At 32.2% G+C, this 15,803-nt stretch overlaps 1 protein-coding gene across 1 annotated transcript in view; it reads right to left on the bottom strand.

Annotated features, from left to right (window-relative positions):
- Nucleotides 1–15,803, bottom strand: part of LOC100872793 (UNC93-like protein) — a 41,701-nt gene that overhangs the window by 5,759 nt on the left and 20,139 nt on the right. The window contains exon 4 of the mRNA XM_003698407.4: nt 372–534. Coding sequence (XP_003698455.1) covers nt 372–534 — 163 coding nt within the window. The remainder of the gene's footprint in view (nt 1–371; nt 535–15,803) is intronic.

Raw genomic sequence — 15,803 nt, 5'->3', positions numbered from 1 at the left:
ATTGTAAATTTGGAACATAATTCGATGATAATGATCAAACAACGATGATACAAATGGATTTGAAAATCTTTCGAATGAACTTGGTAATAAATTTCTAATTTCATAGTGAATTCTAAGTGTAATAGTTTTTACTAAATATTTACTATCTACTCGCTACCTTAATTTACCTACGTAAATTATTGACACAAATGTTAATCGATGTGTGTACACTAATTGTTATTCACTAATTTTTTTCAATATCAATACATATTTCACCGATCGAAGAAGAAAAAAAATATGAAATTTTCAAATATACTATTCGATTTTTTAAATATATTACGCGATAAATTAGCATTTCATAGGATTTCTCGGGCGCTCACTTAATTACTCACTTGTGTAAAGTCTGCTCCGATGAACGCCTGCTCCATACCGATCCATATTGTGATCGGTATGAGGAGTTGCTGATAGGGTTTCTTCAGTTGATAAGCAGTTGCAGAAAGCAATTGTATACCACTGAGCTCTTGACTGTCGACTTTTCGTTGCTTCTCGCCGTACCTGAAAAAAAAAAAAAAAGGAAAATTAGCGCAAAATTTGTCAAAAAAAAAAAAAAAAAAAAAATGATTCTACATCGTAAGAGCGTTATTATATTTTTACTCTCTAGATATAATTTAATTCTTTTTTCTATTAAAAGAAAATCATTTTTCTTTTTCATTATAATCGTTTGCCAATTCGATTCGATTAATTAATTAATTATTTTTCTTGTCAAGAAAGTGTTATCAAATAACACTATGCTAATAAAAATGGAACGGAATAAATATCGTGTATGTCGCGAAAGCTTTAATTCCGATCTGTTTAATTATAATTATTTACAACAGAAAATACGGGGGAACGAAGAAAATGTGTAAATACAAAGTTGATGTGCGAATTATTTCGTAGAAAACGATCGGCTGTAAATTGTATAGTTTTACCATAATTGTAGCCTTAAATGCGGAGATAATTACTGAAATGTTTCTGCAATATCACGTCACGAATCTGTACCGTAACGTCGTTGTTTCGTTGTTTAATTTTTGAGAGGCTTTAATCCAGGAAATTGATGCAAGTAAATGGTATCTCTAAATTATGTTTAAGCTAGCCGACTATTACACGGCAAACACTTTATCTAGTCACTTTATCTTCGCCATCCCGTCGCGTCTTCGAATATTTTATAATATTTTTTTCGACTAATTTATTTCATATCTTGTATAAAATTAAATAAAAATTGGGTAAAATTATAAAAATAATCGCAGAATATTTTTTTTTATATATTCTTACTGGTATGATCATTCATCACCATCGTTGTATTAAATATCAAACGAGTATAATATAATTGATATTTTTAATATCGATTTCGATCCTGATATAAACAGTACATATATTTCATTGATATTGATCATAAATCACAGATTTTTGAATACCAAGATAATCAAACTCAGATTTTAATTTTATAGAAAATATTTTTATTATTAAAAAAAAAGGGACAAGTTGATTTTGATTCTTTTTGAAACTCTCTCTCTCTCTCTCTGTCTCTCTCTCTCGTTGCCTTTGATTTGATGATCGAAGGGTAAAAATTGTGACGGTCGTAACTTTTCCCTTTTTCTTAAATTGCCTTCGAACAATGTCGCGCGAATCGTATAAAACTTTTGATAAATATATTGTTGTAAATAGATTTAATACGTGGCTCGATATATTTATTTTACAATACACTTTCTTATGCTAAATAAGTGGTCTCGAAGGTATGTGACAGTAAAGCCTGTGACACGAGAGCCTTGATACTTCAACGCAGCGGTTCAAAATATGTCTATTGCGAAATGTTGACAGGAATCAGTGAGGTAGAACGATATATAGATTGATTAACAACTAGTTGGAAAGATAGATAAGATATGCAAAAAGAATTCATCAAAGATAAAAGCATTTCCTGTTTTGAAACTGTATTTTGAATTATAAGGCTCTATTTGTCACAAAATAATACGTGTATTTTTTTCTTTTTTTTGTTAAGGCTTTTTTGCAAGGAATTTACTAAATACGTGAACGAATTGTTGATTATTCCTGATGGGATTGACTCGAATTTCTATATGTTCAAAGTTACAAAAATAATCGAAATAGAGAAAGAGTTTATTTCTTAATAATTTATATTCTAATCCGTTGGATATTCCAATCGTTTAGTCTCATCCCGAACAAAAGCTTCAATCTTCTTGGCAATAAACTAAACTAGCATTTAATGAGTAATAAATTTAACGTTCATAGTACATGAAATCTTTGAAACGAACATTTGTCTTTTCAAAAGCGAGCCGGTTGACAGAAGAGTAATTTTACGAGTGGTGCAAAATAAGATTCACGTTTCTAATATTATTTAAAACTCGCCACATTTAAACCAGACATGGAACATCTGTATGTATATATCTACTTATAGAATATTATAACACAATATGAGATAAATGTATGAATAAAATTTTAGATAAGAAATATTATATTCGTACATTCGAAGAAAAAAAAAAAAAAAGAAGAAACGATATATAAATACATGTTTCAATATTAGAAAAAAAATAGACTTTTTTTTTTCTTTTTCGAATCGAAGATCTCCTCTCACTCTTTTAATTATCTCAATCTTTCAATTTCCACAAAGTAGTATCACAAATATCATTAAGAATCCCGGATAAAATTTATCCCTTTTAATTAAAACGCGATGCTCGTTCATTCCCAAATAGTAAACCACGAAATAATTATCTCTCCTTCGAAAATATCCCCTCGGACGTATTTTATCCTACCATCGTCGTGTAAAACGTATAACATATCCGCACACCTGTAAAATGGCACTTCGTTTCGCGATGAAGGCTGGTTGCGTTATATCCAGGCGAAAAACCGGTTCAAGTTTTTTTTTTTTTTTTTTTTCTTTCTCTTCTTTTCCACAAATTTTTTTCACAAGGGGGAGAAAATTTCGAATTCAAGCCCGAAAGAAACCCGAACAGATACAGATGCAACATAGTGTGTGCAACGACCGATGTGGATGGAGGGGGATGGATTTTCGCCGGATCCACGGTTAACGAAGATCGTGATAATTTCGAGAGAGGGATCGCGGAAGTCCCCATAACGAGCATGCCAAGGAGAAAAGAAGGCGAACACTCGTAAAAGAGCCGTTTCAGCAGAATCCGGTAAATTATCCTTCCGCTAAATTTAGCCACGGAGCAGTTGAACACGATCTACCCCGAGGGATTCTGAACGAACCTCTCTCTCTCTCTCTCTTTCTCGTGGAAAGGAACGGAAGAGAGGAGGTTTTGGCTTCTTCTGCCTCGAGGACAGAATAATTGGACAATTGGCTAAACTAAATTTTAAATTCTCCTGCTTCTTAATCACCTTTCGAGATTGAAGAGACGTGAAACCAAGGTGACGATCTTCTTTTAAAGGGGAGGGACGACGGCACGATTATTGTAATTCTGCTGTCCGTTCTGCGAGTTGAATGTTTCGACGGTGGCGCCAAGATTGAAGAAATATTTGAAGGTAAGAAAATTGTACGAGAATTATCGTAATTTTATTTGATTGCAAATTAAATTTTAAATTTAAAAGTGAATCTTTTTTTTTTTTTTTTTTTTTTTAAGAAACGGTTTAAAAGAACGACAGTTTCGAATAGGCTGCATGATTATTGTTATAATCTCTTTTCTTTATTACCTCCGTCCGAAAAATATGTAATGTATGTTTGAATTATAATATATGTTTTTAATTACTTCTCCTTAAGATTTGATCATCTGGTAGGCCTCGATTTATCTTGTTCGCCGATCCCTTGATAATCGAGATCCCACTGTTTTATAACTCGTGTTACCATTGTGATCGAATTGGTGAAAAGAAAAAAAATTTGCTCGTCAAATTACATGCCATCTTCTTGACGTCAAAGGTATACAATACACTAAAAAACATTCAAGAGTTGTTTGAACTTCTGATCGTAAAAATGTTTTTAACCATTTGCACATTTAATTAGTGTATCATTATGAAATATCTTATCTGAATAAATTCCGAGCAAGAACCGAACAGTGTTGCTAAAAATGAGTCATCGGATATCGTTATTATTAATGATACTGCTAGTAGAAAATTTAGAAAAAAAAGCAATTGTTTTTAATCGTCGTTGCGAGATTTGAATGGAAACAAGTTGCATCGTCGAATTTTGAATTTTGAAAAGTTCGAAAGTTCGATTTAACAAAGACACAACGATAAAAAAAATCTCTTTTATAATACAATAGAATATATAATTGATAAATAAATATTGTAGATAAAACTGCATTGAAAGAACGAAAATCCTGATATTTCACATTATAAATGTGGTTTTCTGAACTCGTGAACGGGGAGGAGTAAATTAATTACACGCGATATACGAGATGTCTGTATGAGTAATCGAAAATTCGTTTGCTCGAGGGATTTACGTAAACCCAGTTACGCGAAAATTATTCTGTTATTATTTCTTTCCTCGAATAATTTTTCATTTACAACAAGTCCATTTATTCAAACTACTAGTTCCTACTAAAATATGTATCGTATTTTATTAGAGCACGATCGCGTTATAATTTATCTTAATTTAAACTTTTAAGTCGCTTCACCTTATTTAGAAAGAAAAAAGAAAAAAAAAAACGTGAACAACATTTGTGCATAATTGCACGACACAGGTATCGTCGTCCTCAATGCACTATTCGATTTTTCGATGTTAGGTAAAAAAAAATCAAAGGTTAATGAACGAACGTTGGTAGTGGATTTTTCTAACAAAAAAAAAAGTTGAACAAAGTTGAAATCGCTGACATCACGATTTGAAACTTTTTTGGAAATTTTCGTATCTCTAAAAGGAAGGGTTACGATACATGTTAAAATTATTCACAAATTCTTGTTCTTATCTTTCGTAAATAATCCGATCTTCTATTCTTTTATTTGTACATCATAGTATTCAATATTCAAATAAGCAAATACAATTTTTCATAAAATTAATGTCAATTTACGAATTTATGATAAAAACGATTACCAACTTTGTCTAATTTCCAGAAAAGCGGAAAGTTACTGCAGAGATTTTTAATTCTTCTTCAATAGATTTAGTTTTTTTGCATTGTTCGCTTCCGCATAATTGCTGTATACAGATGGAGCAATTGTAGGAAAACTTCAAGCGACTATAAAAAGTATTTCCATTGTACTCGTTACATCATTTGCTATCTAAAATAATTAAACCCAAGAGTATTATACGTACAAGCTTATTTTTTACGAGCGTGAACTACGTGAAAATTTGTGAAAGAGCGCAGAGCCCGGATGAGAATGGATTCTTCCCATGAAAATAGGCAAACAAACACCTTTTTACCGATCGATCGAGCTTGCGTACAAAAGCGCGTGTAATATATGATATTACAAAATTAAAATATTAGAGATCGAATCAAATCGTGTTTACCGCAATAAACCTCGCAATGAGAAATTGAACGAGAGTTCTATTTTTATTACAAACGCTCAATTGATATCAAACCGTATCTAACCGCGCTTTATTTCACCAACCCATGCGCCAACAACAATCAACAAAGATAGTTGGCCACAAAGTAATCTTAGAGCACGGTTATTGACAAAAGATTACCGAACGTCAAATATTATTCGATCCGGGCCGTGATCGTGTACACGGTACAAATGTCAATGTACTTACGCGGCAAGCAATGCACGTGAACATTCTAACTAGAATGTGTCAGCTTGTAAACATTAAACAAGTCATCAGCTAATCCAAATACATAATTCAAGAATGCCTGACTCATAGTCCGGTACTGGTTGCACTTGCGGCACCCAACCACTATACTACCTACAAACGAGTATATAATATACCATTGTACCAACGAATGGAAGAAAAAAAGAAGAGGAGGAGGAGGAGGAGGAAGAAAGAAAAGGAGGAAAGAAAAAAAAAAAATAAAAAAGGAACAAATCTCTGACTGGGATCGTAAATATGTCGGTGGCTGGAATAAACTATTAGCCGCGGACCGTTAATCGATCGTAAATGTATGCATGGCGAACGGGAGGAAAACATTGCTCGCGCGAAACCGTTCGCGACGATAAAATAAGTAATAAGTAATACTTACCTAGTATAGAAGCACTTTAGAGATTCTGACGAGAGCGCAAGGTCGATCGGGTTTCCGGCTACCTTGCGAAGTGCATCGGGTTATTATGGATTTAATATCGATTCGATACACGTTTGAATTTTATGGAACGTCACGTGCAACGGGCATGAATCATGCTCTCAGGGAAAACCGAATCTTTATTGCAAGAGAGGAGATACAAGAGAGCGTATTTTCATTCGATGGGAAACAAACTCGATTTTTCCTCCTTTGGAAAATTTTTCGAAGGCGCGAATTTATTTTTAAATCGGTATAGAGATCGGGGGGATTTTTTTAAATTTTAATCAAAAAAAATGGGGGTAATAAATGAATGAAAATGATCGACGATTTTTCTTTCTTTTTTTTTTCAGAATCTGCAATAAAAATTATTTTTTATTGTTTATTTCGCGCGAGAATCAAAGTGTGAAATTATTAAGTTAACGGAAAAGGTAGGTATTTTTATTTATCTATTTTCCGTTCGCTATGATTTATATCGTTGTTTCACAATGCTCCATTGAATTAATGAAAGAGGCAATATATATCATAATTACATATTGGAAGCGTGCATAAAATGCGGCACAAATATTACCTGATGTATTCATCAGGATACCTTAATAGCAAGTATTTTCATTGTTCGAACGGTTCAATGATACAGAAAGAGTGAAATTAGAGAAATGCGTACGAGGGAACGAGCTAAGAATAGGCGGTAACGAAATCGATGGTGTATGGCAATAACGATTTTTAAGACGCGTATTTGAACCAGTACGACAATTAAAATTTTATTAAGAGACGATAATGGACATTAACTGAAGCAAATTTTTAATTTCATGGATGGATTAAAGGAAATAAAAATCGTGATTGGCTCGAAAGGATGATTGAAATAATTATTATATATATAGGCGTACGATTAATAATTATCATTAATCAATCTTCGATAATTAACGAATTGATGAAGCGCGAATCCTTAATTTTTAATTCCCAATTTGCCTTAAACATTGCCCGATAAAAGATGTTACGATATATTCGTGGATAAATTTCTTTTAAACTTTTCTTTTTCTCTCCGATTAATTGCAACACTGTGAAAGGGAAGAAGCACGCGATCCGTGCTTATAAAAAGATGTTCGAAAAATTTCCAAGAATGTATTCGAGTAAAAGAATGTCACTCTCCCGAGCAATTTCTCTCGACACTTCCTTCATATTTTTTCCTCGGACAAAGAGAATTCTTCGATCAATTAACACCTAATGTTTCAACATTATTTCAATTGCAACATTCCTTTTGCAATTTTTCCTTTTTCCAATCAATTTACAACACCGTTCAATTTCGTTTCTTTTTAACGTAATTTTGATTACGAAAAAGAATACCAAAGATGTTTTTTTTTTATTTAATACTACTTTTTCTTTTCGATTCTATTAAATTCTTTAAAATTTAAACATGTAATAATAATAATAATAATAATAAGGTAAAGTATTTATCATTTTTAATATGTTTCTTTTTATGGAAAAAAAAAAATGTTTCACATTGCGTAATTTTCACATTATTTATAAATTCTCTAATACCTCTAAATCCGAATTTCAATTAAACTTTCATTTTATTTGCATTCACAACTAACACTCTCATTAATCGTAGATTTTATTACAAAGAATTGTATCATAAAAGAAAAAAAAAATATTTGCATCATTTTTTGTATCATCAAGAAGACAGAAAACGAAACTTTCTACGTCTATCTGTACATGTTCGAAAGTTCAAAGAAAAAAAAAAAAAGAAGATATTTATAATTTTCTTTTCTACGTCCTGATTTTCCTTTATTAAATATGTATCGTCAAAATGTGTCGTCACGATTTTGTAAGAATCTACATGCGGGCAACAAATGCATTATTAATCCTTGGATTCATTTGAAATTTCACTGTGGAATACCTTCATTATTCCTCTCTTTTTGAAAAAAAAAAAAAAAAAAAAGAAACTTGATAATTGCTCAACAACTGATTCAAAAATCTAAATGTTAAAATTATAGATGCGTTTGAATTGTTTCTTCAATAATAACATAATCATTATTTGCTTATACAATAATTGTAAAATTTCCTATAACTTCTTAAAAATTGCAAAATCTTCTTGCAAAAGAGGCGCAAAAAAGGAATAACACGAGCGACAATGTTGTAGCGGATTTTTATTTTAAAGCACAACTGCGATTAAACTCAAACTCAAGGAAAAAACACTCTCTTGTAACATTGTAGCTTGAAGTTTATCGTATCTATTGCACAAGAGGATTGAAGAGTGGAAGAAAAATAAATATACCATATCCGAACAAGTAATCGAAGGCGGAATACACGGATTACAATATCCCCCCCTGCAACATCTTACTTTCGCGAATTGAAACGCGTATAAATATGAGTTGACGCATTTCAAAATAAAAAGAAGAGAAAATCCAGCGTCATTAAGCGCCATTACAACGTCATCCGTAGTAGCAGCGGTCGTAACAATGCGGCAAGGTCAGCGAGAATCGGTTTAATCTCGCTTCGAAGAAAGAGGTGATTAATAATGAACGTGAACGGGCCAGGAATGAATCTGAAACGCTTCGAGATCCCGAGACGGGAGAGACCTCTCCCAACCTCCACCATGGAAGTACGCAGTTTCCCACTTGGCGATTCTTGCTCTCTCCACGAGCAAGCAACGTGGAATGGCTTCTGAACCGTTATGACACACTATGCTTACCTGTTCGAAGCTCGTCGCGCCGATTTGGAATGGAAACGAGAACCGAACGATAAGTCGAGAAACCAAAGCATATACGATACGCCGATCTAGCTACACGATATATTTTCCTGTTATGTAATAAAATCGGTCATTCTCGCGGCGTACAGGTATCGATGACCATCGATATATTCCTGAAATCGATAGCAGCGTTAGATTCTTACGAACGAAAATTTCACGGGGAATAATATTAATTTGTCAATCTTTTACATCGAAAGGTATAGAAGACTGCTTCTTTCTTTGCGATCTTCTTCGAAAAATTTTAAATTCTGTGTAAGGAACTATTTGAGTTTGATGAGGTATAATCTTATTTGTAATAAGATCGAATCGATAAAATAATTCATCTCGAATTGGCAAAGCTTTGTCATCGTTTAAAGGTTTTTTGGTTCGGCGGTCGTTCATTTTTGAATTTGTGAAATTCGTTTCACGCGCAACAACGTAATAGAACGAATGATGAACGTTGTACAATGATTCTGCAATTGAAACTGCAGGCTTCTATCGTTTATTATCTAAATGGCGATTCTTGTGACACTCGAGTATGCACTCGAGTACGACGTGAAGGTGTTTTATGAAATGTTTTTAATTAATTATAATGTCACACGGAATGATGCGTAATGTAATCATAATTTTTGCGTGAAGAAATCAAGTTAATTTTGAATGTATTTATAATTTTGATTATATCTGATTATATCATCGTATCATTGATCGATGGAAATCAATTGTGAGACTAATCTGCTGCTAAACTTTGTTAAGCTGCACAGTGGAAATTATAAGTTTCACATACGTGCTTTAATTGTTATGATTTTGTGTCTCTCGACTGAATCGATATCGCATAAATATCGTGAGAGTACGTGCCGATTCGGTTTTTAGATATACGCGATGAACGTGTTAATTAACGGTTTCGAGACGTTTCATTATATATATAAAATGGAGGATATAATAAATAGTTGCATCATTAAATATTAAGAATAAAAAGTGAGTATAAAAACTTGGAAAAAGAAAAATGAAGTATGAGAAAAAGTATATTGTTATATCGAAGGATATTTAAATAAATCAGTGTCAAGATCATTATACAATTATTATAAGAATAAAAATAGATGTCATTAAAAAATTATGTTTTTAAAAATAAAAACGAAGAAAATAAAGAAGATCTTTTTTTCTTTTTTTAAGTAGGACTTCTCTAATCTAAGCTAAACTAGGACTCGTAATTACGCCGACAATAATGTCCATACGTGAGTCGAGTAAATACGTTTAAGTAAAAATATTCATCGCCATAACGACATAATTAGCGAAAAGAAAAAAGAAAAAAAAAAAAACCTTAGTAAACGCATTATATTGTCAATGGAAAAATGCCAGTTGAAAGATATACAGTTATTTCTCGCTAATTGCGAGGCCGATCGCTCGGAATCGTTTACCTCGGCTCGAAATTACGAAGGATTGTGCGTGGTGATCGATTGCAAATTAATCGTTCCAAGAATTCCGATGGAATCGTGGAATCATTGGAACAAGTAATATGTTTCGCGCGAGGCACGTGGAATACGAATTGATTGAACGATTGAACGTAAATATTGTGCAGGTGAATCGGCATCGAGGATGAATTGGATGTTCATCGAAGTGCGGAATATCGGAAATCGAAAGTACGTCGAGTCTTTCTGACGCACCGAGACGCACGCCTTTCTCTTGACGAGCGTGCCTCTCGAGAAGAGACAAAGGAGCTACGAGCTATCCGCTACGTTGAAAAACACGAACACTTCTTGCTCGTCGAATCATCGAATCTTTAGTTTATTAATGTAGATTTTTTTTTCTTCTTTTTTTCCTTAATGAGATCTTTCAAAAAAAAAAAAAATGCAATATAATATAATTCCTTGAAGTGTAATTTTTTGAGATAAGTTTGTAATTGCAACACGTTGTTTGTAATTGCTTGAAATCTTGTGAAACAGATAAGATATTTAAAATAAATAATATGTAAGAATTAAGTGAAAAAATATAAAGACGAGTTTTCTATATATATCTATTATTAGTAATAATTTGAATGAACAATTTACGAGGTAATATTTGTAATCGTAAAAATATTTCTGTGATTATTTAATTTGTAAGAAATTGGCAAGAAATTGTATGTATTTTAATTAAACGTTTTAAAAACATTCCTATATTATTCTTAAAATTTGTTTTTACAAGATATTCTATGTTAAAAATAGACGAACGTTTGATTTTGCGTGTTTAGAAATATTCATGATGGTAAATAAAAAGAAATAATGCATATTGGACGCGAATATTACGGGTATAGAGGAAAAAGGCAATTTTTCTAACTGCTTCGATATTATGCTTCACGATCGTAAATCCGACTACAATCATCAACACGAGGCTCTGGATGATCTGGATGATCCTATGAATGAAGCGCGGATCCGTGGTAGTACGGTGTACAGCAGACAATCTTTTACGTAATTTATAAAGAGTCATTAAAATTTGCATTTTAATGATCCTTTTTATTCGTATTTCTAAGTGAAATATAATCATAAATACTTGTGTCACGAAACAAACATATTGCGAATCGTAATTCGTATAATCATTTTCAAATCCCTGCCACGATCCCTTTCTAATTGTCAAATAATTATCGTGAATATGAATTTCTAGAATTTCTAAATTATTTCCTATTGCATCATCTCACATTTAAACTACTTTTAAACAACGTTTGCGCGCTTATTAGTACTCGTAACGCTATTACATGGAAGTGAATGGTACGTGCACAATAATGTTGGCAAAAATTTTCATTCATATCGAACTAATTATATAAGAGACTATTTTGAAATTTCTCAATAGGGTATCGTTACTATACGTTTGATAATATAAAAATACTATTATCTAAATTATACTTAACGCTATTATACTACAAGTACTTTCTATCTTTTCCATTTAAGATTGATAATCAGCCATACAATTACGTAATTTTTATCTAAAACATCAGTTTTATACGTGTATTATAATATGAAAATAAAATATTATCAGATAAAACTTACAATTTTATATTATCAACTAATAATCGTAAATGTGTTTATCGATGATCCAAATTATCTAAAATTTCCATTTCTCACCTTTCATAAATCTTTCCACTTCTATTCTATTTCTCAACATAAACGAATACAAAAAAAGAAATTAAACGACTTCTACAATAGAATCCTCGCCTCGAAATAGCTTAACGAGTCTTCCAATCTTTTTTCTTTTTAATTTTTTTCGCCAACTAAAATCGTGAGAGCCAAAGAAAAAGAGCTGATTTATTTTTTTTCATTGATAAGACATCAGATTCACCCACAGATTTTTCCAGCCAATTCATATCCATGGATAAAGGTGTCGTCACCGTTTATCATGGGAAGCTATCTCTCGATCTAACGAGTCGGAAGGTCATACGCATTAATTATCAATGAAAATATAGCTTAGACTCGATGCATATGCAAATGTATATATATATATATATATATATATATTACGTGTATATATGAGAATGAATTGAAAAACGGGTGCCAATAGAAAATGTTACAATAGAAAATCACCATTCTCCGAGCCATTAATATTTTTAGTGACGGTATATCATTGAAAAACCAACGTCCGGATAAGAGAACAGACGTCCTTGGTACGCTACTATGTACTGTTAAGAAAAGGCACAAATAATGTTGCTCTCCGCCAGACAGCGCGTGATTGAAATGCAAATGACGACATCAGATCGGGGAAAAAAATTCTCTAGACTTTAAATGAGAGAGAGAGAGAGAGAGAGAGATGGTCGGTAAAGTCAGAAGTTCACCAAACTTGAAATGACAAATGTCCAACAAGTCGGCTCACTTATATGACTCGATCACTTGCCGGAAGCCATCCGGTTGCTGGGTCGAGTGGATGGCGCTACGCTAAGAAATCCCATAAATAACGGTATTTATATTTTGGCCGCATGGATATAACTTTGTGTTATACACGAATATTTGAATTCTAATAAAATTTCTCTTTATTTACGGAGGATTATCCCTGGTGGTATATAAGCCGAAGATTTCAATTCCTTTCTTTTCACAAATGGAAATTTTAATTCTGTTAAATTTATAGAGAATGAAAGATTGTGGAAATTTCGATTGCTTTTTTTCTTTGACTCATTCTGATGTCATAATATATAATCGAATAAGTATTTTAACTTTGACTGGATTGCAAAAATTATTACAGTTTTAAAAATTACTTTTTTTAAAAATTTTATCTTAATCTCGTTTGTGTTGAAACGAACGCAATAAATATTTATTACATGCAGTATTTTAAATTCTAAAAGAAATGATTCTAAAAGAATCATAATTTAGTTGCATAATGAATTGAAATTAATTTTACATTCACTTTCTGGGATACGTTTTTTTTCATAACTGCGAAAAAATAATTTACACAATTTTATTATATAAATAACAATGCCGTATCATTTATTAAGAATACATAAAACATAATATTGTTATATTTAATACTTTCGAAAATGGTAATTATCGTATCGTTTCTATGTTATTCATTCTTTCGCGCAAAAATGTATGACGAAAACAATTAAGATTCATGAATATTCGAGTTATTGTTGCTTCAACATTTTCAACGTTAACTTTAAATTAAGAAGTGCTGATTGCTTATTAACGAATCATATCGTACACACAAATGATTTTCAGTGAATGATTCTCGAACAATTAAAGAAATTATTACTTTCGATCGAGCGTGATTCTATCGAAAGATAAAAATTTCACCCAATCTGTTTCAAGTGAAATTTTTTTATGTAATCAAAAAAAACCATAAACTTTTTTTTCCCTTTCTATAACTCGTTTTCGTGAAACACACCGTTTTTTTTTTTCTTCGAGAAGGTACTAATAAGGTATGACAACCGAATAAATAAATAGTGTGTCAAGGAACGTTGTTGTATAATTACGAGTAGAAATCGTCGCGAAATTTCTGCTATCATGCTAATTCTCGAACGTATATATATATATATAATTTCTCAATATTTCCGACAAATTCATTTTCGAAGAAGAAATATCAAATCTTAAATTTGCTCGAATTTTATTCCAATATTAAATTTTCCAAGCATTGTAACAATTAATAGAAATCCATGCTTACGTAATTAAATTTTCAATTCAAAAAAGTTTAAATATAATTCGAAATATATACAAATTCATTCATATCATGTTACATAATCAAAGATCAAACGTTCATGAAATCATTTTACACACTTTTCGGTGTATATATCTTGATTTTGTAATCAAGGCCTTTTTATTTTCAATTTTCTCTCTCTTTTCTTTCCTTTTTTTTTTTTTTTTAAATACGAATACAACATGGCTGTTTTCAAAACTCGTCGAATTCAACAACGCGCGCAACAGACACATGCATATCCTCGGCATGTGTACACCCGAGATTTCAATGCTGGCAACAGCTAGAAATTTATCGAGTTTTAATAAGTATAAATTGCGGCGGGTGGTTGTGTAACCGCCGTGCTTCGATGCATCCCGCGTCGGATGTACGCTATTTTGTAATCATGAGCAGAGCAATGTTTATAGCGATTCTGAATGGGTGGAGGGGAGGGGGATCTTGCGCGGATCTCGCGCGATACACGCTTATTAAGGTGCACGTTTCGTAATACTCGTGGAAAAAAACATCAAACTGTCTTTTTTCTCGCTCTTTTTCTCTCTTCCGTTATGTGGGCGAGTTTTCATGAACCGCTGCCGGAAGCTTCTGGAAACAACTCGCTTCCTCCACGAGGCTCGTGGTAGTAACACATCCATTGCGGCCATTGATAAATTCTATCGCGCGTGATGGAAGAAAAAAAAAGGAAAAATCAATTCGCCAAGACGAGACGAGAATTATTATTATTAATAAATTCTGGGGTGGAGGGGGGGAATTGTTGAATTGTTTATTCGACAAGAGAGGGAAACAAGTTTCCGATTCGATTCGATTAAAGAAAAGCTATTATCTTTTGCAAAATACAATTTTTTCGAATTGATTCGAGGAGAAATAAATTTTATAAGGAAGAAAATAATTTCTGATCGATTGAAGGAGAAAAATTATTCCAAAGAAATTATTCCTAAGAAAAGGACAAGTCTTTTAGTCAGTTTGATTGATTGAGAAGATCTTTTTCTACAAAAAGAAACATTTTTTTATTAAAAAAAAAAAAAAAAAAAAAAAACATCTTCGACCAATTGAACGAAAAAAAAAGAAGAAAAAAAAGAAAAAGAACGAAAAGAAATAAAAAGACGTAGAATTTTATGGAAATTCGAAAAACAATTTTTTATACATGTAAATTATGCGTAAAAAAAAAGAGGGGGAAAAAATGAGAGGAGAAAAAAAAAAAAGTAAATAAATTTTCTTTAATAAAATAAAATCACGACTGTTAACGAAGAGGCGTGTATCTCGAAGCGATGTGGCCATTTTTTCGTTGACACCTGCCCATCGAAAGGATATGTATAATTTATTTCCCCTTAGGCAAGCTTCCAGGGGAGTACCCGGATCGCATCATCGTGCTTCCATCATCCAATCGATCGAAACACGAAGCGATCCTTCTCCCTCCTCCCCTCCCCTCCCTCCCTATTTTAATCTTCCCTCCATTCCTCTTCTCTCCAATTCCCCTTTTATTCCATTTGTCTCTCTCTTTCTCTCTCTCACTCGTTCTTAACCAACTTTGGATCCGCGCGAATTGATTTCTCCGAAACATGAATATTCCCGACTTTCGATCTTCTTATTGTGTTAGATTGTTATATCGTCATGAGAAGAACGATTCCATCGTTTAATCATATCATAATCATTTTCTTTTTCTCGCTCAACTGTAATTTTTTTCTTCGTCTTTTTCTTTTTTATTATTATTATTATTATTATTATTTTCTTTTTTTATTTTTATTTTTTTATTTTTTTTTTTTTCCATTCAAACGAATCCACGCAAGTGAAACGGTTTTGACATT

This window comes from Apis florea, unplaced genomic scaffold, assembly GCF_048593485.1.
Source record: "Apis florea isolate Af1SG1 unplaced genomic scaffold, ASM4859348v1 contig_3184_pilon, whole genome shotgun sequence".
Lineage (NCBI taxonomy): Eukaryota > Metazoa > Arthropoda > Insecta > Hymenoptera > Apidae > Apis > Apis florea.
Note: the sequence above shows the minus strand (reverse complement) of the source record. Positions and strands in the feature narration are given on the sequence as shown.